The sequence below is a fragment of the Zootermopsis nevadensis genome, unplaced genomic scaffold (assembly GCF_977971745.1).
Source record: "Zootermopsis nevadensis isolate Lab colony 2312 unplaced genomic scaffold, Znev_1.0 Znev_ptg000004l, whole genome shotgun sequence".
NCBI lineage: Eukaryota > Metazoa > Arthropoda > Insecta > Blattodea > Termopsidae > Zootermopsis > Zootermopsis nevadensis.
In genome coordinates, this window is record NW_028259136.1 from 1,767,993 (window position 1) to 1,795,565 (window position 27,573).

The 27,573-nt window shown below is 35.9% G+C and overlaps 3 protein-coding genes across 9 annotated transcripts in view; 1 reads left to right on the top strand and 2 right to left on the bottom strand.

Annotated features, from left to right (window-relative positions):
- Positions 1-419: 419 nt before the first annotated feature.
- Positions 420-6,699, bottom strand: eco (Establishment of cohesion). The gene is made up of 6 exons (XM_022058390.2): positions 5,018-6,699; positions 4,064-4,588; positions 2,850-3,051; positions 2,250-2,417; positions 1,717-1,925; positions 420-1,471 (listed from the first exon to the last, which is right to left on the bottom strand). Exons 1-6 carry the CDS (start codon positions 6,244-6,246, stop codon positions 1,348-1,350), a joined length of 2,457 nt encoding a protein of 818 aa, XP_021914082.1. The 5' UTR covers positions 6,247-6,699; the 3' UTR covers positions 420-1,347.
- Positions 6,700-6,997: 298 nt separating this feature from the next.
- Positions 6,998-15,341, top strand: LOC110827087 (sister chromatid cohesion protein DCC1). 5 transcript variants are annotated; one of them, XR_002542213.2, is made up of 9 exons: positions 6,998-7,277; positions 7,685-7,861; positions 9,369-9,537; positions 10,492-10,720; positions 11,409-11,609; positions 12,963-13,088; positions 13,737-13,914; positions 14,120-14,183; positions 14,268-14,315. XR_002542213.2 is itself a non-coding variant. In XM_022058397.2 (8 exons), the coding sequence occupies exons 1-8, from the start codon at positions 7,231-7,233 to the stop codon at positions 14,371-14,373; spliced, it is 1,119 nt and encodes a 372-aa protein (XP_021914089.1). In that variant the 5' UTR covers positions 7,003-7,230; the 3' UTR covers positions 14,374-15,341. The 5 variants fall into 5 exon arrangements, 4 of the variants coding, with proteins under 4 accessions (XP_021914090.1, XP_021914089.1, XP_021914087.1 ...); XM_022058397.2 differs by lacking the exon at positions 14,120-14,183 and having other exon boundaries at positions 7,003-7,277; positions 9,483-9,537; positions 14,268-15,341; XM_022058395.2 differs by lacking the exon at positions 14,120-14,183 and having other exon boundaries at positions 7,004-7,277; positions 14,268-15,341.
- Positions 15,342-25,198: 9,857 nt separating this feature from the next.
- LOC110827094 (QRFP-like peptide receptor) overlaps positions 25,199-27,573 on the bottom strand; it is an 85,724-nt gene continuing 83,349 nt past the window's right edge. For all 3 annotated transcript variants that reach the window (XM_087342857.1, XM_087342856.1, XM_022058428.2), the window contains exon 7: positions 25,199-27,450. In XM_087342857.1, coding sequence (XP_087198983.1) covers positions 27,127-27,450 — 324 coding nt within the window. In that variant the 3' untranslated portion in view covers positions 25,199-27,126. The remainder of the gene's footprint in view (positions 27,451-27,573) is intronic.

The following is a 27,573-nucleotide window of genomic DNA, read 5'->3' on the forward strand; positions in this document are numbered from 1 at the left end:
TAAGTCAGCAGTGCTTGTGCTTTTTAAATGTAATAGAATCCTTACATATTTGTATTGCAATAATATTCAACATTTTTTGGAAAATTCCAGTGGAATTTTTTCAAAATATAAGTTGCATTCACAGAGTATGGACCATGTGACAAGCCAATTTTACAGAACATTAATGCACTTACAAAAATATTGACATAGTAATTGCTACTTCAAAATTTTACTTCCATTCCTTCAGTCTTCATACAATAAAACAATTAGTAAGAAAAAGTTGTGAATAAAACAAACTTATGGATGTAGACATAACTTACCACATCATTTAATCCTTTTCAGTATATCTTGTGAAAAGGCTCATATATTTCTGGATAGCACATAAGTGGAAATGCCAGGGAGAGGGAGATGATTGTGGTTTTGTTCTGTTACAATGACAGTTTATTTGATGTTATTTTATTGAGAGATTTGTACATTATTTAGTTGTAATTTTAATTACACAAAAGGTACAAAGGTTTGTCAGTATTAGAACAATAACTAAATGAACACTGCTTCTTAAAGGCAAAGGTGCATGCAATGCTGAGTTTTATATGCTGTAGTGCAGTGTTGAAAAATATCAGAAGCAAAAGTTATTAAACCATCCATGTTCAAAACCACACATACAAAATCATACAAATGAATAAAAGAAATAAAACAAAATTATTTTTTCAATCTATGCATTCACAGAATCTATTACATAATTCAAAATATTATTAAGTTGAGTAAGCACTGCCTGACATTCCTAAAACTCATAAGAACTCACCAGATTAAGAAATTAAATATGTCAAGTGATTTTTAAATACAAATATTCGTAATACTAGTGACCAACAGTATTCCTTGGAAAATGGTTTTATGCTGGCTAATGAAATGTTCCATGGATCCTGTATCCTGAAGTTCTTATGAAAGCTGTCTAACTGTAGCAGCACTTGTAAAATACATTTTACCACTTAGCATCAGTACTGAGAACTTTCAAGCCTCTGTGAATGCAACCAAATAGGCATCAAATCAAGTAACATGAAATTGGGTTTTATTCTAATATTTTGAAAAGAATATCCAGTAAAGTGGTACAGTAGGAAAGTGTAAAAATGTATTCCCACCAAAATCATAAAGTAAGCCATATTCTTTCACCTTCATTTTTGTTCCAACAAAATAAAAAAAAATTAAAGGAATAAAGAGTTAAATAGATTACATGCAAAAGGTATGAGTTGTTTTTCAGAAGTGCACAATTTCAGTTTACTTTAATATCTAACTGCCATGTAGGGCAAAGTATTCCCATAAGTATGAAGTAAATGCCAGCTGTTAGAAGGTTAATTTTGGCTTCAAATAAGTTTAGCTATAAACTAAATAATTCATAGTGCCTGTGTACTTTTCAGCAAAAGCTTTTCCATCAATGGTTGGTGCAGAGAATGCAAATTCATCCATTCCTAACATATATCCATGTATGAAACTGGATCTGAAATGAAATAAAACCATAGCAACTTTAAATCCTTTCTTAAAACCTCTAAATGTAGTAAAGATCCATATTAAATTCAAAATATGATTTAGGTCTTAAAATGTTTCTAATTTTAAGTGTGTGAATATCATATTGAAATGTGTTGCAATGAAATGCACAGGTGTCTAAATGCTCACTATAGGGTGACAAGTAACTAATAAACAGCCTACTGACATATTTTCACCACCAGTGATTAGGTTAATTACCTCAAACAATCCATAATTCTTGAGGCAATTTTCTTCCTTCTGTGATTCTTAGCTACCCATACTCGACTGATGCCACATTTGGCTGGATATGATTCTTCTGAACAACAATCACAACCTTCAATCACACTGTTTAACATCTTGAAAGCAAAGCTGATTTGATGTGCCACTACACAGCCAGTAACTTGCTTGTCCATCACATAAAGGTAGACCTAAGGAACACAGTTTACCTTGTTAAATTGATGTGACTTTCACAGGACATTAAATATACATACAATAAAATCAGGCACGAAGAAACTGTTCTGGCAGAAAACTCAGTCCACTGACACATGATTCCACAAACTGCATTTGACTTATTTCACAACTATGAAAAACAATTTGCTCTCACCCTGTTGTGAAAATCACTTTCGTTATATACAAAATCTCTGTGGTAAGATGCTATATAGGACTCGTCAACTGGGTAACTAATTACAAGACATCATAACCCAGGCCACATTCTAAAGAATAATTTTCAAACCAAACATTGCATGCAATACCTGGCTATTGCTGAGGCCTTCAAGTGCTGAGTCTGCATATCCAAGCTCCTTATCTACTATAGCCAATACATTCTGGACTTTATTCAACCAAGACTTTGGATCACTGGGTTTAATGAGAATCACTCGTTCTGATCCATAGTAGGCAACCACTCGTTCATGTTTCCAAGACTGCAAGCAGCAAGATAACATTTTTAAACATGAGGCTGACTTTAAATTATACTGCACTGTTCCTTCTAATACAATTTCCATTAATTTAAAAATATTAGATATGTGAAATCAATCTGAAAAGAAACCAAACATATAAACTATGACAATTTATGAAACAAATTAAGAAAAATTTGAGCATGATTTATGAAAAATTTAAAGCACTCTATTTACTTGTGCATGTAATATAAAATACATAACAGATCTAGTTAAGTTATTTTTACATACATATTCACCATTTCTATATTGCAAAAGTAAATAAATTTAGTGTAATTCCTTACTTTATAACTTTTATTGTTTTTATTTGGTACAGATGATTATCATAATAACAAAGGAAAGGAGTAAAATTATTCTATACACTAATCCTTCAGAACTTTAGAACATCATGCTACATACTGTGTATTTCAAGTCATGGCCATTGTTATGGTATTTTTGATGAAACACCTCATCATCTGGATCTCCAATTTGGTACACAATGCCACATTCTTTGCACTGTGTTGCACCAAACTTCTTCTGCCCTGCATCAATGATGTATTGATAATCTCCAATTGACCTCCATGACTGTTTGTTTCCACGCAGGCTCTTCACATTGGTTAGACTGAGTGAAAAAGAAAATCGTAAGTTTCACAAAGGAACACACAATATACCTTGCATCACACAGCCTATTGAATATTAATACCTCTTCCATCAGGAATTAAAAGTATCTGACTTCTATTGCAGTTACCTAACTCCTTGTATTAAATCTTTATAGCCAACACAAACACACAAGCCCACCACAGGATACTATAGAACATTCTGTATAATTGGGATTACCAAATTCTTGGACTGTCCATCCTGTCTTTTTAAACTGGATGACGTACACACACGAAGACTTTAATAATCCTGATTGTAACACACCATCATCAGTACCTTTTAAAATTAATATTCTGTATAGTTTAAATACATTTCAATGGTGTTGATATTATAAGTGATTAAAGCAAAATGCATACTGTTGGTGCAATGTCACTCTCTACTCCATTTATAGCAAAACATTAAAATATATCAAACATCAGGTCACCTAAGTCATTTTCCTTTGAAGTTTCAACACCTGCAAAAATGGAAACTGAAATACTTGTGCATGAACCAATGGGCTCGAAAGTAGACACGAACAAAAGTGTCTTAGACTGGTTACACTTCCAGTTTTTTTCCATTCAGTGGCATAGTTTGATTCTAATCCTAATCTTCTTCACAGCCTGATGTTGTACAATGATATTTCAATTTTAAATGACTCTTCTGACAGTAAAATGTGTTATAAGACAAACCATACTATCATATAACTGAAACACCAGAAACTGTAGGTTGTCTTTGAGGTCCTGCTACAATGCAACAGCCTCTTCCAGTGTGAAGTATTACAGTAAATTTTAAAACAAAAAAGATTTTTGCATAATAATTGCTTGAACAGTTTGTAGCAACTGTCAAATACCACCAAGTTTCTTCTTCCTGTATTAATGTTTTAATGTACTGAAAATGTGGGCATGTGTATGATTCTATTATATATATCTATGTGGGTATGTATGCATACAAAGAAAATATTTCCTCTTTGTAGCTGTGTCTTCAAATCAAGTACTTACTCTGCAAGTTTATTGGCTGAAGTCTTGTAGAAAACAGGGTAATATTTATTGCCATTCTCTTTCTCTGCATTATGTTCTGTGAAATTTTCTCCTGCAAACAAAAATTCCTCCTGACTTTTTTGCATGTTTTCAGAGTCAATTTTTGCTGTGCTAGCTACAAAAGTACTCCCACTCGAGGGATTAGATAATGTCTGAGCTGTCTGCAGTAAAGGCTGATGTGGTAGGCCATCATCTATTGCCAATGACAATGTTGATGTAGTAATTGCATAAATGTGATGGTTAGGGCTCTGCAAGTCTCCCACAGCTGGTAAATTATCCTTCTTCGGACTTTCTTCCAAGTTTTTCAGCAGAATTTCAACATTGTCATGGACGGTTTCTTGCACTATCTCAGTAGTGCTCTTCTCAGTAAATATGCCATTGTTTTTGTTCAGGCAATACTTTGATATATCCGCTTTAGGCATTCTGCAGGATTTTGACTTTGTTACAGGCTTGCAGAGGGAGAATTTTCCATTGCTGACCTTTAACCTGCAATAAACAGGGTAAAAAACCAAGATTTTTTCACAAGTACTTAAAATAATTACAGAAGGAATATTACCTTGACCTCTGAATTTTAGCAACAAGCAATAATATTGTTTTATACATTATTAATGCTTTATCCAGTCAATCTGACTGGCAGTAAAATATTATTTGAAGATAATTTATGACATGCTAACTGGGATTTCAGAGCCAAGACAATATCAATTTTCCTTTAGATTTTTTAGTATACACATTGGACACAAGAGTTTAAACATGTCCATGCAGGTAAAATTTTGATAAACTGAATTTAATACAATTTTAATTATAAAACCTTAATTCCTTATTGAGCACCAATGTATTTACCATCAAAAAATATATACTTCAATCTTACATTCAACTGATCAATAAAGAATAATCAAACCTGCAAATTATACTAACTTGATATTTTTTTCAAGAGTGACTGTGGCACTTGTGTTGATCTTCAAAGTGCGTTGAGTTTTGAAGAACTTTTTTGCTGGATCTGGTGGAGGACTTGACGGAGGTGTTGGTTCCATTGTATCTGAAGTCAAAGAGATACTTGACCTCTTCAGATTGCTGCCAATAGAATATGTTTGTATACAATGAGTGGAAGGTGAATGAGCATCTGTACCAACAAGGTTCTTTGTGTCTGTACTAGAGGTCTCAAACTTGTCTACATATGAATGTATTCTGTCTTCTGGTGTAATCTTGGGCTGTGCAGTGTCAACTGGATGTTTGTATGTGAACTTCTTTTTTGTATGTTTCTTAATCCTGTGATGTACACCAGCATTGATTTCACCAAGTTTACGGCGTTTTGTTCCTTGAGATTTTGAACTGGACAGAGAGAAACGCATATGCAAATGAGATTCAGCATTTAGTGATCGCTTAAGGTTCTTGCTATGGATAACTGAAGCTACGGTATTTCTGGACTTGGAGAAATGTTCAGGAAACAGTGCTGCCCTAGCACGAGAAGTATGGTAAAAGGAAGAAGTTGGCAATGAGCTCAATTTACCAACACCTGTGGAGGCATTTAAAGGTTTCAGTACTGTGCTTGAATCATTATCTGATTTGGCTTTCTGAAGCACTTTTACTGGTGCAACTGGAAAAATGTCAGGACTTTCTCTGATTACCATTTTTTGTGGTTTTAGTTTTGGAGTTTCTTCAATTTCTTTTTCTTTACCTGCAAGACATTTGAAAGGTGTCACAAGAACCATTTTCGAGGGACCCTTTGCAGGGCTTTCTTCTACTAGCTCCATGTCAGTAACTACACCTTTTATTTCGTCTTGACCATGATTGTCAACTCGTATTTTATCTGGTGGAAATTTCTGCAATGAAGATGAGCTGAAGTCACAACTGAAAAGCCTTGGAGATTTGCTAGTTTCTGTCCTTTTTTTGACTGGTCCAAAAGGCGATTGCCGGGGCCAATGTTGATCACACTTCTTTGGTGGAGTTTCTAAAAGCCATTGTGGGGAAGGTGGTGGTGAACTATACCGATCTGGAGACGATAAGCTCAGAGGCGACATGTGTCCCAAAGTACCGTCACTGCCTTCATCTTCAGGGCTTCTTGAGAATAAAATCCTCTTTCTTGCAGATTTTGGAGGAGTGATATTCACATAACCTGGCACACTTTCTACAACTGAGGACTCCATTCAGAATTTTCAGAAACTGACGATGCACAGGCTCGCCTAGACGAGTACTTAATTAATACTCACAGCAGCGCTGTAAAATATTCCACACTTCTCCAATATGGCAGATCAAACAGAAGTGTACATAAATTCAATCACCTTTGTCATTTGAAATTATACTTCCATTATGCACACAATGAACTTTCAACTAACCGGTCATTTCTTTCCCGCGTGAAGAGGTTTGTTCATTACATCACCTATTTATGTTCTGTGCTGATACACTGGTTCGAAGCTAAAAATACTGAACTCAAAATCGTGGTTTACTCTAGCAGTAACGTTGGCAGCGCCTAAAATCCGGCCAAAGAGATTCTGTATTTCTCTTAGCCTTTACTTTCTGACCAACAAATTATGTATGATCTTGTTGATCTGTGAATAACTTGGATGCTTTCCATTCCTCTCACCTGATGGTCGGCACGAAGTGTGCATTCCATAAAATAATAATAGGAATGTAATTAAGAAAGGAGTAGAGAAGATCCTGAAATACAGGGACCTTCTCATTGAAATACAGAGAATATGAAAAGTGAAAGAACAACAATCCTAATAATTATAGGAGCAACTGGAACTGTCAGCAAATCACTTACAAAATATTTGGCCAACATCCCGGGCGAACACGACATCAGGGAACTGCAGAAGACCGCCATTTTGGGATCTTCATACATCATTCGAAAGACGCTGTCATAAAATAAAATTATATAATACATGTAGCACTTGCTAAAAACAATATGGATCCCGGAAATAGCTGCTGCCTTATGTACCTTAGGGACAAAGTCTGTCTCGGGTACATGGAAGTACATACCCCATAAAGTGGTGAATAGATGGGATAATAATAATAATAATGAGATTTTCACAGTGATCATATTAATCTTCCACTCGTAGTTGGTAAATGCTATAGTCCTCTGCTTGCAACGTGCCATCTGATATCTGTTTTAATGGAGACCACACAGAAGAATGCACTTTATTTTCCTTCATAGTCAGTTTGTCTCACTAATAATGAGGTAATGGCGTCGGTGAAATCAAACTCGTTTCAAGTGTCATTGCTCTCGTTCTGTTGCTATAGTAGTAAGTCACCGTCCGTAGAACAGATCATTACCGTTGTTATTATTTGTGCCTTGGGCAGGGTATTCATAAGAATATAGGTATTATCTACGTGGTAGCTGTATTGTCTTAATTTCCAGAGGAGTTCCGGAGCCAGGCCTGAAGCAGTTAATTTTTGTCATTATTTTTGTAGTAATCTTTTATAGTATATTGATATAATCTGTTTTAGTATGCATACTCTGTTGGTTTTGTAATGAGGTTTCCGATAACAGTATAAATGGCGGGAATCAACAGGTACTTTGACTTTTGTTTTTAAATGTATTTATTGCATTTGTATATAGTGCATCAGCTATGAAATTTTTTACAGCTATTGTCGAACAGTTGAAGATGTGCAGAATGTTATTCAGCATGCAAAATTGTCTGATGATGAACTGCATCCACTGACCCAGGTGTTGAGTTTTGCTCCGAAGATTGAAGTTCAAGAAAAATACAAATTCCTAGAGTTAGACTCAACTCTACTGAATAATTTGCAGAATGGACAAAGGTATATAATTAATCTGGTTGGAAACTACTTCAGAATATGGTGATGTCTATTAATAATATTGATGCCACTGAACAGTGTCTTTGAGCCCAACAATGGTATATAACACTTATGTCAACTGTGATTTGTAAGATTTGAAACTTTTATGGAGATTGAATGTAGTAGAGTCTTCTCAGATGATCAGCAACTGAGAAGACTTCACTGAGTCAACTATGGTAAGTTGTTTTACTTTTATCCCACAGTTGTAGGTTCTTAAAGTAAAGTGTTAGGGCAGCCTGGCCCACATTTTCAGGTTGAATGAAATGGGATTGAGTTCATTGAGACTGTATAGTAGGTCTGTTGCAATTTCTCTTGTAACTTCATGATCTTCCCTCTCAGTAATAACACTGTTTTCTTTACTGATGATATTAGCGTAATAGTCAAACCTATGTTATAAAACTATTGAATTATATATTTTTTGCTGTGAACAAGTAGTTTATAGTTATTAAACTTACTAGCTATAGATATACAAGAAAACCAAATTTACTTTGAAACAAATTAACATAAAATCAATGAGATGTGCAGAAGAGCAGTGCATTTGAAAAGTAAGTTGTTCATTGGTGACAATGTATCAACTGTATGCCATCTTCCAGTGAAGAGACAGCAAGGAATGTGGTTGAGAAAACAGGTTAATCTTCACTATTCTGCTGCTCTTTCAGGAACATAAATTGAACTTTCTTTCACCCTAGTCTGAGTAACAATTTAAGATGATGTCTTCTGGGTTGTTGTGCCATGTAATCTTGGAAAATGACTGATGATTCAGAGCTGCTTACTGCTTCCATTATGAGGGCAATATTTCACTTGGGTAATAATTATCTGAAAATAATACTGATGTTTTAGCTTGCTCAGTGCAAGTTGGCAGCCTTAATAATTTTCTCACCCTCTCTTCATTGAAAGGTAGGATGATTATGAACAGGAAGAAATGGAAGGAAACAAAATAATATTCTAGAATTTGCCTTGAGAGATTGAGGAAAACTGAAGCCTTAGGTTGGCTGCTCTCTCACGTAAGATTCAACCTGGATAAAAATAAGGAATTGACCTCTATAGCATGATATAATGTGATTTGATAATAATCTTAGGGCTTACCTGATACACCAGTCTTATTATCCATTACAGATAACATATCTAAAAACATTTCAAAGTTCTGTGTGAGATTTCAGGTTCTCATAGGGAAGAGTATAATGATGACACACTTCTGGGATGTTGAATCATGTAGTCTTTTAGATAGTGACAAATGTGTATTGAGATCTTCTAAAATGTCAGTAAATATTTACCAGAGTACATGGTGGAACATCCCAGGAGACAGCTGTTTTCATTCAGGAGGTCTGTTTGTTTTTAAAAGGTTCTGTTAATTATATATGTATTGGAGTTTCATTCTCTTATTTCCTGTGGAACTTCAATTTATGTATACCTTGCAAGCACACACGTAGTTCGTGAGTGGCAAGATCTAATATAGTTTTGTGCCTTTTAGTTTGGTATTTCGTGGCACCAAAGATGAGAATGCGGTCTTATGTACAAATAAACAAACATATGACGTGAAGGAGGCAGAGACATCTAATTCATTACTTCTCTTGCCTGATCTTAGGTGGCCAGCACAACAAACTGTTGCTGAAACAGGAAGAATGTTGGAAGAGAAGCAGGTAATACATTTTTGTTATGGTCAAAGTACCCTGCATCTAACAGAATTGGAAAATGCTAGTGCTTTAGCTCTTACCACCATTAAGAGACTGTGAATTTTTATAATTACTGTTATGAAACTAAAAGTGTTGCTTTACGAGAACGCTTTAATGCAGAACTTGATGGTAGGCTTTTTAAAAATGATCTTTCAGTAATCTTGTATTTTTCTTGAGGATGTTTTTAGAGTACAGTAACCATTTGTGTTGGGTAGTTTGAAGAATTCTTCAATGACTTACTGACCCAAAATAAAATCTGAATTTATTGACTGGGTGGTGGGTTTAGGTAAGTTGGAATGATTTATGCTAGGACTGATAATTGTAAATGAAACCAGTTTCAAAGACAGGTTAACCTGGATATATTAAATTCAATTCTTTATTATTAATATGTTGCATCAACAGTAAGATGGCCAGTTGTGGATATAACACAAGGTCAAAATAATAAATGCAACTAAATAATAAAGCTATCAAGAAATTATATAACTATAACAAAGGTTAACACTCGTAGGCAACCAACTAGTGAGCATCAAGGAAAAAATTACTTAAAAACATGCTGCTGTAAAACCAAATACTTACAATTGTATCACTGCACACTTATAGGTTATATATTGTCAGATGACAGAATGTTCAGGAATGATGAGTGAATTAAGGAGGATGTAGAGGGAACCAAAATAATGAAATTTCTTTTGTCTGAAAATATTGAGGAAACCATGAAAAATATTAGGATAACCAGTGTCTGGTTTGAGATTTGAATTCATGATTTCCTGTATCTAAAGCATGTGTTCTAGGCACTGCATTACTGTCTTGGGTGTGATAGAATTGCAGCTGGGAAGATGCATAATAGTTTACGTCTTTAATTAAAGGGAGACTTATGTATCTGCATCTGTTTTAGTTGATCATAATTTTATTACTTATTAACAGGTATTGGGAGTATTTCATAAATATTATGAACTTAGAATCTGTAAACCAAAACTTCGGAAGGTGCACCAGTTGTTGGAGAAATGTCTGTATCGAGGTCCTGAGTATGAAGATGATATTGTGAAAACTGGAGTAAAGTTATATACGTTCCAGGATCTACTGGATAATGTGCAGGCTAGTAAGCTAGAACTGAAAGCAGAACTGAAAGAAAATATGGCCTTCTGTATAAATGGTTAGTCTGTTGCTTAAAAATATAACTCTGATTATTATAAAGTTGATAATATAGTAGTACAGTCCAGTGGTGGTTTCTTATGAGCACAATAATTAAATGAACTTTCAGGTTCTATGAAAAAGGCAGGTTTGACTAGCTGAGTTAGTATTAGTAGCTTCTGAAGGAGGACTCTGCTCCAAGAATTAGTTTTAATCTTTTGATTTTATTACTCATTTGTCTATGGTCCTCTGAGATAATCCCTATACATTGAAGGAAGTTGTTTTAATCACAGAACTCAGTGATGAGATAGCTATGGAGAAATTATGCAGTGGCAGAAGAACTTGTGTTGTTTCTTCCTAGAGAGTGTCAGATTTAAATAATTCTTTCCTCAGATTTGATGTTATGAATGCAAAGTGTTTTCTTGATTGTTTGTTTATTTTGTTCTTTTATGAGTTCTAGTCCTTGCATGGAGGTTACACAAATTGTGGTACAAAGTGTGACAAATTTTGTTAGTGTAAAGTAGTACTAATTGATTGATATATAAGTCTGAGGAAGATAGTGTTAGCACATCTGTAGATGATCTCATTGTGCTTATACTAAGTTGATCACAAATAGATTTTTTGTAATAGATATTGTTATTTTATGAATTGCATTTTTCTGTAGCAGTAGTCGTATAATCCTGCATGCATGATGATTTCCATTATATTAGGTGCATGGCGTTTCTTGGAGCATGAATACCATTTTCGCGTACTGTCATACATCCTAAACTTTGTGGATGAGAACTCCTGGCCTATCAACCAGGTTAACAAAACAGAAACTTTGCAATCTCTGGCTGCCTTAGTACCAATGGATATACTGGACCAGTGCTTTTCCTGGTATGCAGAGGAGACAGTGGCAGCCAGCAAAGAAGGTCAGTACTACAGTTTAAAATAGCATGAGAATTTATCAAACTCACAGTTTCTCTTCTGGTGTTTCATGTCACTTTGGTATTGTTCAAGACTGTCATTGCATAATGACAATTTTTTAAAATGAAACCTATAGTGAAGTTTATAGAGCTAAACATTTGTCCAATACATTTCCTCTTCAGAATATAGTTTTTTCCGCTTTATGAAGTTTGGTTCCTGAAGTGCAACCATAATATCCATAAACAAAACATTAAAATGTACTGTGTAGTTAGTTCTCACATTTATTCCCAGCTTAGAAGATGGAAATTTCTTATGAGCCCCCCCTACCCTATCACTTGGAGTACTTCTTAGTATGATCCCTACGCTTTGACCTGTCCGACAAGGGAGGCCCTACCAGTAGCTACGCTACTGCTGGCATAGCTCTCAGGGTCATGGGGATACGCAAACTCCACCACCCACGTTAAGGTCCCGTACTCCGTAGGTGGAGATGTTTTATATATATTTACTAAAAATTAAAACAGCATTCCAGATAGATGACATTTCATGCACTTGATATAAATCTTTACAAAAAAAAATTGAAGTTGTGAGAAAAGTGGAAGCAGATCCAATTGTTTCATGTGTTCTTCCTACCTTAGCAGTTCAAATTTAACAGGCTTTTTAAAGAAAGTCACATTCAGTAAGTTTTAAGATATACTTCTACCTGTATAGAAAATGTAGTTAGAAAAAATGAAAATGACACTCAAAATCAACTCTATTTCACACACATACATATTTGGTTACCATTATGTAACAAATTAGTTGGTAAAGCACAAAACTTCTGTGCAAGAATTGATAGTATTGGTTGATTATGATCAGTTATGGAACATTTATTTCCACCTGGCCAATTTGCATTATCCTTTGTTTCTCTGTTCTCTGTGTTAGATTGTGAATACAATATAAGAAAGAAGGAAGGTGTTAACATTCTTTGTGTTGTAGTTTTTAACATTATTTGAGTGATAAAATGAAAACTTGGCTCTATGTTAGATGAAGAGGAAAGCAATGATTTTACAAGAAAAATTAAAGTGCTAAGAAAAGTAGATGCAAATACAACTCATATATTTTAAGTAAGAGCAAAGTAATAAATAAAAGTAACTGACAGTGACTTTTTATTTTTCCTTAATAAAAATAATAGTAATGGTTATCTTTGCCAGTAATAGTCTTTATCTGTTACTGATGTTTCCTTGTTTCTTCCAGGGTCTTCAGTAATGTATAAAGTCTGTTTTTGATTTAATTTGTAATTGTGTAATTTCTTTATGACTGGAAATGGTGTCAGCTGTTGTGTCTCATGAAATGCAATTCACCTGTTATTTATGTTTCAGGTGAGCCATTGTATAGATTGCTAGAGGCAAGAGTATGTCGTTTCTTAGCTGAAGTTTTGTTGCGTCAGGCAGGGAAGTTTAATCTGGAAGAGTTTCTTTTATCATGGCAGCAAAGTGTGCCTGAAGGTTAGTAGATTAAATATTTTGATGTGGATGTTTTGGAAAATTAGTGAAGTTAAACCACATTTCTGAAAAGAAGAATCCATACTCTTATGTGTGGAAACATGATGTTTTTGCTTCCGTACAGGGGGGTTACCTTTTCTCCATAAAATGAAAAATTTTATGGGTGTTAAGACATTGGTTGAATTTCATACAGCTTCTTATACATTAATATTCTGCATTCTGATTTATAAGGGTGATAAAAATCTGTAGCACAACTTCCTTCTCAGGGGAAGAAAAGCTGTCGGTCCCATGTCATAGATTTATGGCATGTAAAAGAACCTTACGAACATGAATGAGTTGTTTTGTGAGCAGAATTTAGTGGCCATTTCTCAACCATGTCTCCTTATTCTCTACTGGATGGCTCTAGCAAACAAATCAGGACAGGGTAGAAATTGTGCAGAGGCAGTGGGCTTGTTACACACTACTCAAAAATGCATTTCAAGACTAAGGACAAGTTGCTTTGAGCAGCTGTCCCGGAATGGGCCAATGGTCCGATCCTTATAGCGGAAATGAATGAATGAATGTGAAAGAAATAATTCAGTTCTGTGTGGCTTAAAGAATTTGCCTTGTGTGTGAGTGTAATTTGTTGCAATGATTACATTTATTTTGTAGGGATGCAAACTTCAGAAAAATATCTGGAAGGGATGGCTTTAATGGACAAGAATTCTAAACCAGAAGTTATATGGTACTTCTCTGAAGCTGACTTACCTGAAGATATTAATGAAAGAATTAGAATTCTCTTCCAAACACGAGAAAAATGGACTCTGGATGAAATTCGACCTTATGTTCAGTAAGTTTTTGTCTTATTCTGAATCTCTGATAGTTCCATGCAATATAAAATACCAAAGTATTCTGCTGGAACAAAAAGCCACATATAAATTGCTTTATTCTACTGGTAATATAAAAAGTTGACTAGAGTGATGTATTTTCTTATTGTATGAATTTAGAACAAGCTTTTCCCTGACAAATATAAAACAGTCTTATCTTCGTTACAGATAAACATGGTAGTTGTGTGAAAATATTACATTTCATAGTTGTCATATCACTTCATCAAGTGAGGTGAGTGAGCTGTTTGCGTAGATCATAATTTCTAGTAATTCTGTTAAATATTTTTTCTTCAGTTTTCAATGTGTCTTGTTGCAGACGACTGGCCACTGAAAAGGTGAATGTGAACGCATTGCTGACAAAATATGCGCGGGCTTCTTCTGTTGGTGGTGTGAGATATTACAGTGCCAAGCATGCTAAATAACTGTGGTGTTCATTCTTCTGTTACATAATGTAGACAGTTCATTAGTCTTTGAAGAAAAACCATATTCCCAGATGTCACGTAAGATATGGATGACTGAAAGTACACTGTAATTATCTCCAGCTTATGGAGTAAATCTGAAACGTGTTCCAGCTTTTCATTTTTTTCCTGGTTGTCATTCTTTCTTGTTTTAATTAGATCATCTGTTCATGAATCCTCAGATCGTTCCTTTTGGAAATGTAGCCTTCTGTAGCCCTGAATTGTCTTTTTGTTATTGAAGTAGAGATGCAAACAATAAGAAATGTTTACCACTTGCACTCATGTACAAGTAATTTTATATCATTATAATTCCACTGAAAATATTTTATTGTCACATAGTTATAAACAGTATTGTCTGATATTTTAAGCTGCATAACCTAGCCTTAATTCTGACGGTGAACTGAGCCCCTTCTCTTCGTACACTCCCAGTTTTCCAAACTGAAGCTGGCTATTTCAGTCTCTAGAAAGTAAGACACTTTAAATTTTAGCTGAGAAATGCCAAACTTTATTCTTGTGGTATAATAAAATAAGAAAATGTTATACTGTCTTTATATATAAAAAAATTAAGGGTCGTCTGGTTTGTCCATTCTGTACGTTGGTTAAAGTGAAACCTACTCTCATTTCTCAAGTGTCAATTATTGATTACATGTCGTAGACGAGCAAGATGGTAGAAAACGACTTGATGTAAAACATTGAGATCTTACTGCTATGCTTCATTGGATGTGGGCTGTGGCATTACATTATGAAAAACCTAAAATGATCCTATTACAAAAAAAATTTGGTGGACAGAACAGTGGAAATAGAATATTATTTTTTTGATAGTATTTTGCCATTTCGAGATTTTTTTATTATTATTCTGTGTTGTCAATTATGTACAGGCTTATGTATCATGTCAGTATGTGTCAGCCTTGAATAAATTTTGAAATGATGGATTTTTTTGAACTTGGTATGAATGTCATACCACTAGAGGCCATGACACATTTGTACTTTTTTTAATTTTAGGCCAATATGGTAGGTAGCTGAGCAGACTTCAAAGGTAGGAGTGTCGCTTATCCTTGATCTGATCAACCTAATAATATTTGAAATTAAAAGTCATTATTGCAACCAACTTCACTGACATGTTTTTTTATGTCACAATGGAGACATTTATTGAGCTGTACAATTTAAGCTTAGTTAATATAAGGTACTAAATGATGTAGCTATCTTAATTTTGTATTACAACTTAGTATGGGCTGTCTATCGTCTAAATTACAAAGCTATAAAATTAGGACTTTTCGAAAGCTGCTACTTCCGTCATCAGGCAAAATGGGGGAAGAGGATAGGAAATCTATTTGTTGGGCCGCTGGTTGAGATAGCCTCAGACCTGGATCCAGGGTTCCAGTAACAAATTTTCTAGCCGTAATGTATCATGATTCACACAAAAGCCACAGGTCCTCGGTGGACGCCTGTTATTGGAACCCTAATAATACCCGTTAACTGCCGAAAGCTTGAGATCGTTCTGCAATCTTCTGAAAACCATTGAGTCTAAATACCCCAGAGGTAAACGAAACAAGTTCCTAATACCGCCTTTCAGGAGTCAGTTTCTCTTTTATAAAATCTAATTTCCAAAGAATTTAATACTGACTTTATGGGCCCTCTTACAGTCTTCAAACTAATGTTGCAAAGAGTTGTCAATATTTTTCGTTCTTTGGCTTGGATTTTGACCTCATTTCATCCTATTCGTTTTCTTTGTATACGTGAATACTTTCTTTCCAGATCTGAGCTTTCCGTCTTTCTTGCCGTTATTAAGCGTCTTTTTTGGGAATTATCTTCACTGAGTGTGCTGTGATTTCTCTTAGTGGTTTAGGGAAGCATTTAAAATTATTATTGATATTGAATTGTAGCACCCTCGTGTTTTTTGCGAAATATATAAGAATATATATGCGTCTTATGCACAACAAACAGTTTTATTTTTACTCGATAGATTACATAGTTAAAATACAAATTGTTATTGTTTATTTGATTTATAATATTGTTCTAGTTTCCTTTATTTCTAAATATTTCATTGTATTGGTTGTAACTGTGCAAGATGTTCAGATGTTAAAGAAACGAAACCTATGATATATTATTCTGTGAGGTATTTAAACGTTACTTGAAATGTATCTGGCAACTGTGCCGTTGTGAAGACAGCAATTGTAAAACTCTGCCACAAATATTTTATAGTCCTACATATGAATGCGAAAGCCACATTTATAAAAAAAGTTTACTCGTCACTCGTTATACACTTCCATGATAACTCTGTCATTATTTTTTGCACAAGCTGGCGCATAACAAAGCAATTCTGACAGCCAATAGTATGATATGAACGAAATTATATATATATATATATATATATATATATATATATATATATATATATATATGAGAGAATGAAACAACTCCCTACTAAAATGTTAACTCGCAGTCTCATTGTTCTCATGAATAGTTAGCACTAATAAATTTCGGTGCAGTGAATTCTCGTGAGATGACAATATTAGTTACTCGTTGCTTCTCTGGTAAATATTCCACCGTTTTTCAGTAAGTGACTTTTTTCTTACAAATATTAGTCAACCAGAGTGAGAAAATAACAGGTAAATGGGAAATGTTAATAATGATGCGTTTCACAGTTTAAATGTTTAATTTGGTATTGTTAATTTAGTTCAAGAGGAGTGATGTTGCGATCATGCAGTGCGCGGGAATTAAAGAAATTGCACGTTTAAAATGTGTTTTAAAATCCTCTTCATAACGAAGAGAGGAATAAGTTACATATTTGAACCAAACTTCTTCCACGGATTATTGGCGTGTAAGTATAAAGCAGGGGGAGTCGCTGCATAGAACTTTTATGAGTTTTTGAACGTAGAAAGTAAAATTAACTCGTAAGTCGGAGGCTACGGTTGTCCATTTGCGTGTTCCAACCCTGAAACTACGGAAATTAAGATGAAATTTGGTATTAAGCAGTTTTTCCTATACAGACCGTATGAGTCTGACACAGGGTTTTTACTTTTCACAGCTGTAATAGGCGTACGTATCAGTTGCGGTCCTTTTTTCTTTCTGTAGAGTATTTTTTAATATAACTATAATCCCACTCCACTTCCCAATTATATATTACAAATTTTTATTGGGATAGATGTAAAATTAATATAGCCTATTATTATATTGTTTTTCCGCAAGACCTGACTTCTAGACCAGGATTCGCCACTGGTTGTTACTTCATTTTAAACATTCACAACTCATTTCAGAAGCTACTGACAAATTGCTTCTAAGCTTGTCGCTATTGCTTCATTCATGCATTTCGACACAGAAAAATATGAACTGCATTACTAGCGCCTGCGAATATGAAGTCCTGGCTTTCCAGAAACGTAATTCTTCTGATTAAATGCTGTCGAAAGCGGGAAATCATATCTGGATCGTGAAAAATGTCTTGGATTTTGACTGACCAATTCCTGTTACATTGTGCGTGAATTTGTTCGTTAGTTTATTATAAACACATACATTAGTGGCAATACTAGTATTGAATTTTCTGAATCCTAAATTTCACGAAGCAAGTGGCAAGTGATTTCAATAGGTCTACTTGTTGAAATGTTTGCAATTAGTTTCTAGACACAATGAAGATATTTATCGCTTTGTATACTGGTGGAAGAGGAAATATATTGACTACTTGCGTCGCGTTTATAAAGTTTTGCTCGACATTTCATAGTATAGATTTACAATAGTATATTTTGTTCACAGAATTTATTTTAACATATGAACAGACTGGCCATTCGTTGTTGGGTTTGGTCCAGATCCGAAAAGCACACGTCCAAGCTATGTCTGAGGCCAGGAATCAGCTTAGAGGACGTCCAGTACAAAATCAGTCTTCTGTACACTTCGAACTCTGTTTAAAACATGTGGTCAGTCTGTGGCCCACCGAAAAGTGATGAACTGAGAGATATTACACAACTGGGGAGAGAGCTGTTCCCCACTCCATCAATGTCACAACGAATGACGGGACGACTACTCTCCAGTGCATAAATCAACGCTAAAAGTCGATTTACTGTGGTCCAAATAAGCAAAATTTTCGAACTGCCCCGTACACTATTTCACGATGTTCTAAGTTTATGCTTGCAAGTGTCATGCAAAGCGTATTGTGTAGAGCATCAGTTCATATGGAGTCTATTTTATCACATAACAACAAAATGCATGGGGAAAAGTGATTGAGCTATTTACGGCCGCCCAGCTAATCAAGAAATTACTCATCTTTGATGGAAACCTAAAGTACATTGTCTTCTGCACAAGAAACTGCCGACCAGTTCCTATCCTGACCTAGATGAATCCATTCCACACCCTCAAATTATATTTTTAAATCGACTTTAATACACCATGTCATCTACGTCTTGTTCCATGTGACCTCTTCCCTTCTGATGCTACTTGCCTGGATAATCCTAGTCTTCTTGATTTGATAAAAATAAACTTTATTCTCGTAAGTTTGCATTTTTCATGAAAAATAGCCTTGTACATGCGAATAATGTCCATAGAGTTCATAAATTTGTAATGAAAATTTAGAGAGAAACAATAAGAGTAAGAGAAGATATTGTGTAGAATACAAATACTGAGGTGGTTGGACACATAGATCAATGCGCGATAATATTGGTCAGAACAAGTAATTTGCTAAACCAAAAATAGGAAAAGTGAAAAAGGAAAACTGAAATCGCAATAACGATGGTGTTCTCATAGATAGATACCAACGTATAGGAGAAACACACTGTCTCCATCTTCAGGGCCATTGATAGAATGATTAGTAAAATTTAAATTGGAAAGTATATGGAAGGAAACAGTTGTGGCCTGATGTAAAATATATTTTAGTATTGGCTGGGGTGACTGAGAAGAATCACAAAACTTCTGTCACGATAGCCGGCCTCCAGATTGACATCCGAACTTGGAACCCCTGATTGCAAAGCAGGAATACTAACAACTCAGCATCTACGTTCGGTCAAGTAGGATGCACGGGTCCACATCCTGCAGTTGTATGACGTACGAACAGTTTATTATGTTTTACCACAGGTGTTCTCAGCTAATAATGTAATAGCACATTGCCATCTAATTCAATCTGATAATGGCTGCAAAATAATTAACAAAATTCTGTCGCAGAGATGATTGATTGATGTGAGGTAATTTGCAAATTAAACTGTATGCACATTAGCGAACGAAATGGTTAAAGAGGTCAAAGGGAATTTGCACAAAGTGCACGAAGTAAATTATGTCCTTGTATCTGTCTGTCCGTTTCTCTATTTGCATAGCTTATTATGATTGCGAAACTATTTAACCAGTATCTGTTAAACTTGGTGCTGGGAGTGTACATTATAAATTCCTGAGAGATTTAGTCTTGCTTTCTTTCTACCTACATACATACAATTTGTACTTCACATAAAGCTTCAATAGGTTTCTTTCGACTGTCGGAAACAAAGACGCGTGTCATAAAATAATGGTCCATAATGCAAAATATAGATCTTATCTCGAAATGCAATCTTTACTTTAAACAGATACCATGTGTCAACAGATTACATGTAATAATTCATGATTGCAGATTTTAATATTTATGTAAATTGTTGTAACTACTGTGCAGTTGTATATGGATTACTAGTGTATTTGACTATAGAAAGTTGGTATTCTTATTATGACCTGTTCCGCATCCATGGCTTGAACTGTGAAGGATTCATGGAATTATAAATTATATTTTGTTTTACTCTATTCTTATAAATCTGGTGCACAATGCACGATCGCAAAGAATGTATTTAGAAACCGTTTGCTTCATAGAGTATTCTTCTTCACACTTGTTTAGAATGTATAACTGTGTGACTATTAAACGGGTGGTTTCCAATAGCTTTACTGTAAATGTACAACAAATTGCGCCAGAGAGTAGCAGCATTACCTGTTTCATGAGCAGAAAATTGCTTCACTGAAAGTGACTGAAGACTGTTTCGTATCTGATTAGACGTCTTGATCTGTGAGACCCGCGTGGTTAGTTGTTCGTGGGAAGGTTATGGCTGATATAATAGATTAAGAATAGTGCGTTACGCGAAAATATGTAGTAACTTGACACGTGTGCATGTATACAAACGTGAATCGTGGGAGTAGTAGAGAATTGGACAACTGCATATAAAATGTTCATCGTTTAGGTTAAAACCTGGTGTACTATGACATGCAGTCCGTTTCGTTCCACTTCTTCATACAAGCAGCCAGGCATTTTGAAAAATGGAGGAAACCAATGGGCGTATAAATGATACTTGCAGTTTTAGGTAGACGTGATAAAAGCAGGTGTATGAACTTTATGTGATTGTGTTTAGCAAGAAACGGAAATGTGTTTTGAAGAACTATGGGCAAGATTTTATTTGCAGCAGTGAACGCAGTTTGAAACAACAAATACTAATCCTTTCAGTGACTTTCAATTTGTAAACCCAACTCATGGAGACCAGTCAATGGCAACTGGACCTGCGGTTTGCCAGAAAATCCTCAGAACAAGACTGGATACACCCGTAAGTGAAACTTTTAGCTGTATGCTCTCAATTAGTTTATTGACATTTTGGTTCGCAGATACCAGCTGCATTAAATTGATCTGTGTTACGGCCAATACCAGTAAGTAACCCCAGTTTCAATGACAAGTTAAGCGGGTTATATGAAGTGTAATCAACTAAATGAAGCCACCAAAATGAGCATGTGGCCATCGTAGATTAAAACGATTGTTTTTGATTGTTAGCAAGTTTATTTACTCGGTGTTAAAATATATCTACAGTAAATTTTAATAATATTGCACCTATAGTGGGTGTTTGTACCACTTCAATATAGAACATCATCAAACAGTTTTAACTATAGGTTCTATTTTAATATTGGCATGGCGTCGGGTTCTGTGTCGTCTAAGATAGTCTTTTGTGATATTGTTTTCAGTCTTTATCAATTCAAAAGTCGGGCAACAAGGAATTGGTGGTAAACTGTCTCTGGCTTCAAAATACAGAAGTATATACGTCTATTATAAATTGACGTTAAAATTGCATTATGCTTTTATTAATGTTCATCATTAGCCGCACGTTGAAGAATTATAATTCATGCTCCCGACAATTTTAATTAGTAGTCTATACAGTTTTGCGAACCCCATGGTCGAAAGACTTTCGACCATGGCGAACCCATTAGCACACTTTGCGTCTTACTTGTAATGTAGTCCTTTAAAATTACCTGTATCCATAATTACTCTCCAGAAAGATTGAGTCGTAATATGAAACGGCATGCCGACAAACATTGTGCTGAAGTACAGTGAGCCGACACACTTTTGTAGTTATACGCAATTGTCACTTGACTGCCCCCAGCAAGCGCTACATGACTTTCCCGATATGAATATCACTCCGTAAAAACAATAAAATAAACTTGTTATAAGAAGATATGAAAATGATGTTCTTGTACGTGTTATCTGAATCTTTCTCGGGCTACCAGCTGAGTAAGGTGGTTTAATGGAGAAAACATCTACGTTTCGAGAATCTTCTTCGTCCACATCCTCAGTGTACTGAAGTTGTACTCTGTGCAGTAGGTACCCTGAGGATGAGGACGAAGATTCTCGAAACGTAGATGTTTTCTCCATTAAACCACTTTACACTGCTAGTAGCCCGAGAATAATTTATTATAATAATGTTCTTGTACACCCACACACTTTCTGTGCCATTTAAATAAGTTGAAATTCACAGCTTCGTCGATTAGGCCCATCTCGTCTAATGTTTCTTCAGTAAGCACACGGCGTTCTTTTTAGAATGTTTCTTATCCAAAAGTGATCCATTAGACGTGACTTTTTTAGTTTATGGATTCCTGATGTATTTGAAATTGTGATTCCGAGAAATTTACGACGTAATTTTTTCCGACGCCTTCCACCACATTCATAAAAAACACGCTGTTCAATTGTATATGGAACGATATCCACACTCAAACACACAATAATAATCAGCACTTAACACAATGTCGGACACAGATGCGCTGGAAAGCGAATCATTTTGCGGCAACTTCTGTTAAGTGTTGGTCTGAATCTCGCACAAGTGACTGTTGCGTGTATGTCAGCAAACACACTCTATAAATTATATCCAGAAATTCAGTGTCAATAGTTTAAACAATTATTGAATAATTCTCAAAAGATCGCTCTAAGATCATTAATGCGTTAATTCATGGTACAAGGAGTATTCATATTTTATTTTCCTGCATAATAATAATCATAATACTGACACTCATTGTGACGTCTATAGTGTCATTAGCATCGCATAAACAGATTCGTATCTGCAGTAAATCAACATCAAGACTACTGAAATACGCAGCGTAGAAATTAACTTATTTATAAGTGCATGTACTCCACTCCATTCTAGTATACATTTTTAATCCTGTTTTAACATGAATCTGAAGGCGTTTCTTGCTTGTTTGGTAACTGACGTAGGTAGTGAAACTTCTCGCTCGTTAGTACTGACTTAATTAAGGTATTCAGCTTTTCTTTTACGGGAAAGGAGAAAAGTAATAAGAACAACAGAAAAAGTAATGAAATGTTGAAAAGAAAGGGACATTGTTTCGCAGACTATTCGTAATAAAAATGTGACCGAATATTCCGTGTCCGGTGATGTTTATTGGAACACATGTGAAAATTCTGTTTGAATGGTCTAATACGACGAGACAGTGATTGTGTGCCGCATCAACACACAGAAGCGAGCATTCAGCCTCCAATTACCGATTACAGTTTGTCATCCCATGAGCAATCTGTTCTTGCCACTGGCATCGTAACAAAGTTGTGCTTCATTATAAATCAGATGAATGGAGGTTAATCTATCAGCTTTTGGAATAAAACTGTGGCTGAGGAAGTTTAGTGCTCTAATGCGGATTGCGTTATGCCAGTAGCACAATGCCCTTAATATACTGTATGCAAACCGAGAGAGAGGACATTGTGTATGATAGTATATTTGGACCCATCCTACATTATTTCATCGACTCAACAGCTCTGACTGCTAAGACGTCCTTCAGCATTTCAGAACCGGAAGGCTCTTTACCATGTTAAAAAAGACCGATTTTTTATGTTCTTCTGAGTTAGTTATTTCTCAAAGGTCTGTTTTATATTACCATCCGATTCACGCCTCGAAGTGGTATCTGCTCCTAGGGATTTCCAACCAAGATTGGAATGTAGGATTTGTGGTTCTCACGGCGGTTAGCTGGAAGATGGCCGTCTTCTGGGTTATAGCGCCGTATAGTCTGGTAGAAGTTTATCGACGTTATAGATGTCCATCATCAGGGCGATGAGCAAGCCGCTCGCGTGGAATCGGTTTGAGACACAGGAACCAGTCAATCTAGGCAAGGTCAGAATTAGGCGAGTCCCAGGGAGCCATTCGGAAGGGGGGGGGGGAACCACAGCATGGCCAGCTGTGTGCTATACTAAAAATTACCGAGGCGGCACTGTGGGCTTGTCTTCGGTTGGAACTCGGTCGGGTGCACGGCATTTCTGAGGTACTTCTGTCTTCCCAAGCGAAAGCCGGGCGCGTATGTCTTTAAATAGGCAGCCTCTCTCCAAAACCGTAGGCATTTTTTTATTGCTGCGATAGGGTAATACTGTCTGTGTAACTGGGCCTCTAATGGACCAGGTGTTTACATGAATGAATATGGAATGGCGGTGGAATGATGTTGAATAGGAGAAACCTAAGATCTTGGAGAAAATCCTGCCCCAGTGGCACTTTGACTACCACAAATCCACAGATACCACCTGGATGACCTTTACGCGAACCCCGGCCTCCAGCGATTAGGCGCCTGAGCTATGGCACGGCCAAACCTTTGGCTTACCTACTCATATCGTTCAATCTTGTCTGACACTGTTAATTTCTGCAGCTGTAGCATCGTCGCCAAATAATAAAATGAAACACGTTTAAAATAAATACGTTGCATAGCCTACAACAATTTAGCGTGCAACAAAATAGTTTTGCGTCATAAGGGCCTCTTTTGTTTACTTGCACGCAAATTGCTAAAGTGGCTGCATCATTAATTTTAGATTACACTTCCAAATACAAGTTTCGCCGCTTCCTTTCTGTTACTCAATCCATCATCAATCATCGATATTGATATCCTGAATAAAAGATTGCAACAGAAACTTGAAAGCGAAGTTTTTGCATGCTTTGAAGAAGTAACTTGGGGGGGGGGGGGGGGGGGGGGTTGAGTAGCTCACACTCATTGTTCTGGAGTTCCGAATGAAACCGAATCGATAATGGGCGCGTTGTTACTTGTGTATGGAGGATAAAAGAGAAACAGAAAACTTAAAAGGAGATAAATAATTAACATAATATATGCCTGTTTAGAATAATTTGCTATATTCGGTTCATTTAAGTATGAGTAAGCTTGATTTTGAGAGAGATTTCTATGGGGCCCGTTTAACCTACATGCAGTGAGCAGTTGAATAGAATAATCGAGTCGGGTGCTGATATAAGGGACTGAATAATGCTAGGTATCACTGCCGGTGTATTAAATTTGTATTTTTTGTGTCTATAAGTACAAGTGGATTGATTTATAATTTATTGAAGTGTTGTTTTTTTCTATTCCAATGCATTGTATGGGTTTACTTCATAAGATTTTAAAGATTATGAGTATATAACCAGAAAGGGGGAAAATTAAGCGAGTAAATACGATATATGCATTCCTTTTTGATAATGTGGTAGGGCACTTAGTCATATGTTCCTAGCAACTGGACACAAGGTTGGAGAGGCAACGGGATAAGGGAGACACTGAAAACAAGTGAAAATTGAAGTTTTCATAGCTTTATTTACAAAAACTAAAGAAATCAGTACACAACTGTAAGGTCGTCTTTGTCTTTGTGACAACCAGGGTCTCACCTCAGAAGCTACCAGATGAATTTTGATAACATTTTGGTATTTTTAGCTACACTAAACGTTGATGACAGAAATTAATTTTGATTTTTGTAGTTACCAGTAATGCTGGTACTTCATTTCTACTAAAATGTGACTTTATATTTCTCAGCGAGTTAAGAAAGTGCACATGGAGCGTTTGCCAGAATTTGACCTTTGTGAACAACCGGGAAATTGCCAGATTGAGGTGGATTCCTCTCCCAGTCGCTTTGGATCACAAACACGCTTGTAGCTCTTCATATAAAGAGCGTTTTTATACCCGGTTTTGACCAAAACTGTAATGTACCGATAAGTTGTAGCAAAACTTTCCCATATCACATTTTATGCAAAATTCGTTTCAGAAGTTTTCGATTTCTTATATTCTTACAGACGGACGGACGGACAAAACAATTTAATAGGATGCGAACGTGCCTCAAATCGCTGGTCGGGCAAAACAAATTTTAAAGGAAAACGGATTACGACTTTGTGCAATGTGGTGATTATAAATACGATTACCTTCATTGGCCTGTAGTAAATTTATATGTGCAATACAACAACGAACATCAACGCCAGTAGGTATGCAAACTGGCACAGATAATGTCACTTTTGACTCATTGCTATTGATAAAAATCGGTATATTTATAGTTAGGCAGTGTCAGAATATTCAAGAAAATGAAAAATGGTTTGTACCCTACGCAACAGAGATTACTCTTCGTAAGTAAAGATGTCTTGTTTTACTTTGCAAACTTCATGTTGACAGTGAACATGTTTGCGTCACAAATTAAATACAATTGTCATGAAGAGAGAGATCAGAATTGTTTGGGAGTTATAAATCCCTAGAATATGGGGGATGATGGTAAAATGAAAAAGAAATGGACACCACTTCAATTTTTTCAGTTTAAGAAAGTCGGATACCACTCTTTCTTCATACATTTTACTTGAGTGCTGTAACTTAGTAAAATCGTGAAATTATTTCTAAATAATTTCTGATAAATTTTCTTCTTGCAGATAAAGCTGAAATAGTGGTAATGCATCTGTCTTGAGTTCGAGAGGGGGAGATGGAAGACGACAGCTGGGGTACCGTCAATTCTGAATTCTGATTAAGTATTTTGGTGGCTTTCTGCAGTCAATATTGACGAATGGCGGGAGAAATTACATCTTGATATTCGCAACCACCGTTTCCTTCTCGATCCTTTCCAGTACATTGTACTTGACCCTTTTCTTACCGCATTCGATCTTACATACCCGTTAAATTACACAGACATAAATAAATTTAAATCAATAAATATGTAAATAAATAAAGCAAACACGTATTTCTCTAGGAATAAAATTGTCAGCCCATTCGCTGATTTTCTAGCAGCTCGACTACAAACGGCGTATATGACACCGAGGTTGACGTATCAAATTACGACACTGCATTATAAAACACAGAAAAATTCTCATGTGTATTAAAAATCACGTTCCTGAGAAATTTAAATTTTTGTTTAGGAGCTTATCTTTCTCATGTCTCAGGGACGCGTATGACTATGCAGCCACTCGATTTTCTCGACTGCCCAATGATAACCATATGTCCCACCTGCTTAAAAAAATCACTGAAGCTGCATTTGTATTTATGGGTTTCTTGTTGTTTTACTGCAAACATTTCTTTAAACAGCATTGCCAACTTGATCTTTGAAATGAGTTGTGTTTTCTTTGCGGTACGGACTCAGCTCTTAATTATTATTTCGACGAGCTCCCACATCAAAGGGTTAAACTGTCGCCAGTCCTTGATCACATCGTTTAAGTTCTCGTTTAGAAAGAAGTCGATTGCATCCGATATGAGCGCTTACAGATAGCGATTGTCTGTGAGTGTCGTCGCGCGTGTTGAATTCGTCGCTCTGGTTGATGACGCATTGGTTAGACGGTGGTGGTAGTGGTGGTGGTAGTAAAGCTGTTTCTGCTCCTGCAGCAACATTTCTGGAGTTTCTCGTTCCTTGTGGTGGTAGTGCTGCTGGTTGATGGAATGAATTGTGGCTGCATGAGGCGGAGCGTGGCCGTCGCTTGTTGCTTGTGCTCTCCGCAATGTATGCAGCATGTAACACCGCCGGTGCGGACTGTGGTAAGAGTCGTAACCGCTTGATGTGGTGGCGCTTCGAGGAGGCGCTCTAATCTGCAATTATAGAGAAAATGGCGAAAACAAAACAACCGTACTGCTACGCTTTGTGAGAATTATCTGAGGCTAGGGCGTCGGCACGATGTGGCACAAACGGAAGAGACGCAACTGAAAAAAACA

Excerpts from the sequence above, each read along its gene's own strand:
- eco (XM_022058390.2), bottom strand. The coding sequence starts at position 6,246 with ATGGAGTCCTCAGTTGTAGAAAGTGTGCCAGGTTATGTGAATATCACT. Across the intron at positions 4,589-5,017 it reads ACTCTTGAAAAAAATATCAA|GTTAAAGGTCAGCAATGGAA; the intron begins GTTAGTATAATT and ends TGTTTATTGCAG. Across the intron at positions 3,052-4,063 it reads TCAGCCAATAAACTTGCAGA|TCTAACCAATGTGAAGAGCC; the intron begins GTAAGTACTTGA and ends TTTTTCACTCAG.
- LOC110827087 (XM_022058395.2), top strand. The coding sequence starts at position 7,231 with ATGCACTTTATTTTCCTTCATAGTCAGTTTGTCTCACTAATAATGAG. Across the intron at positions 11,610-12,962 it reads AGTGGCAGCCAGCAAAGAAG|GTGAGCCATTGTATAGATTG; the intron begins GTCAGTACTACA and ends TTTATGTTTCAG. Across the intron at positions 13,089-13,736 it reads GCAGCAAAGTGTGCCTGAAG|GGATGCAAACTTCAGAAAAA; the intron begins GTTAGTAGATTA and ends TTTATTTTGTAG.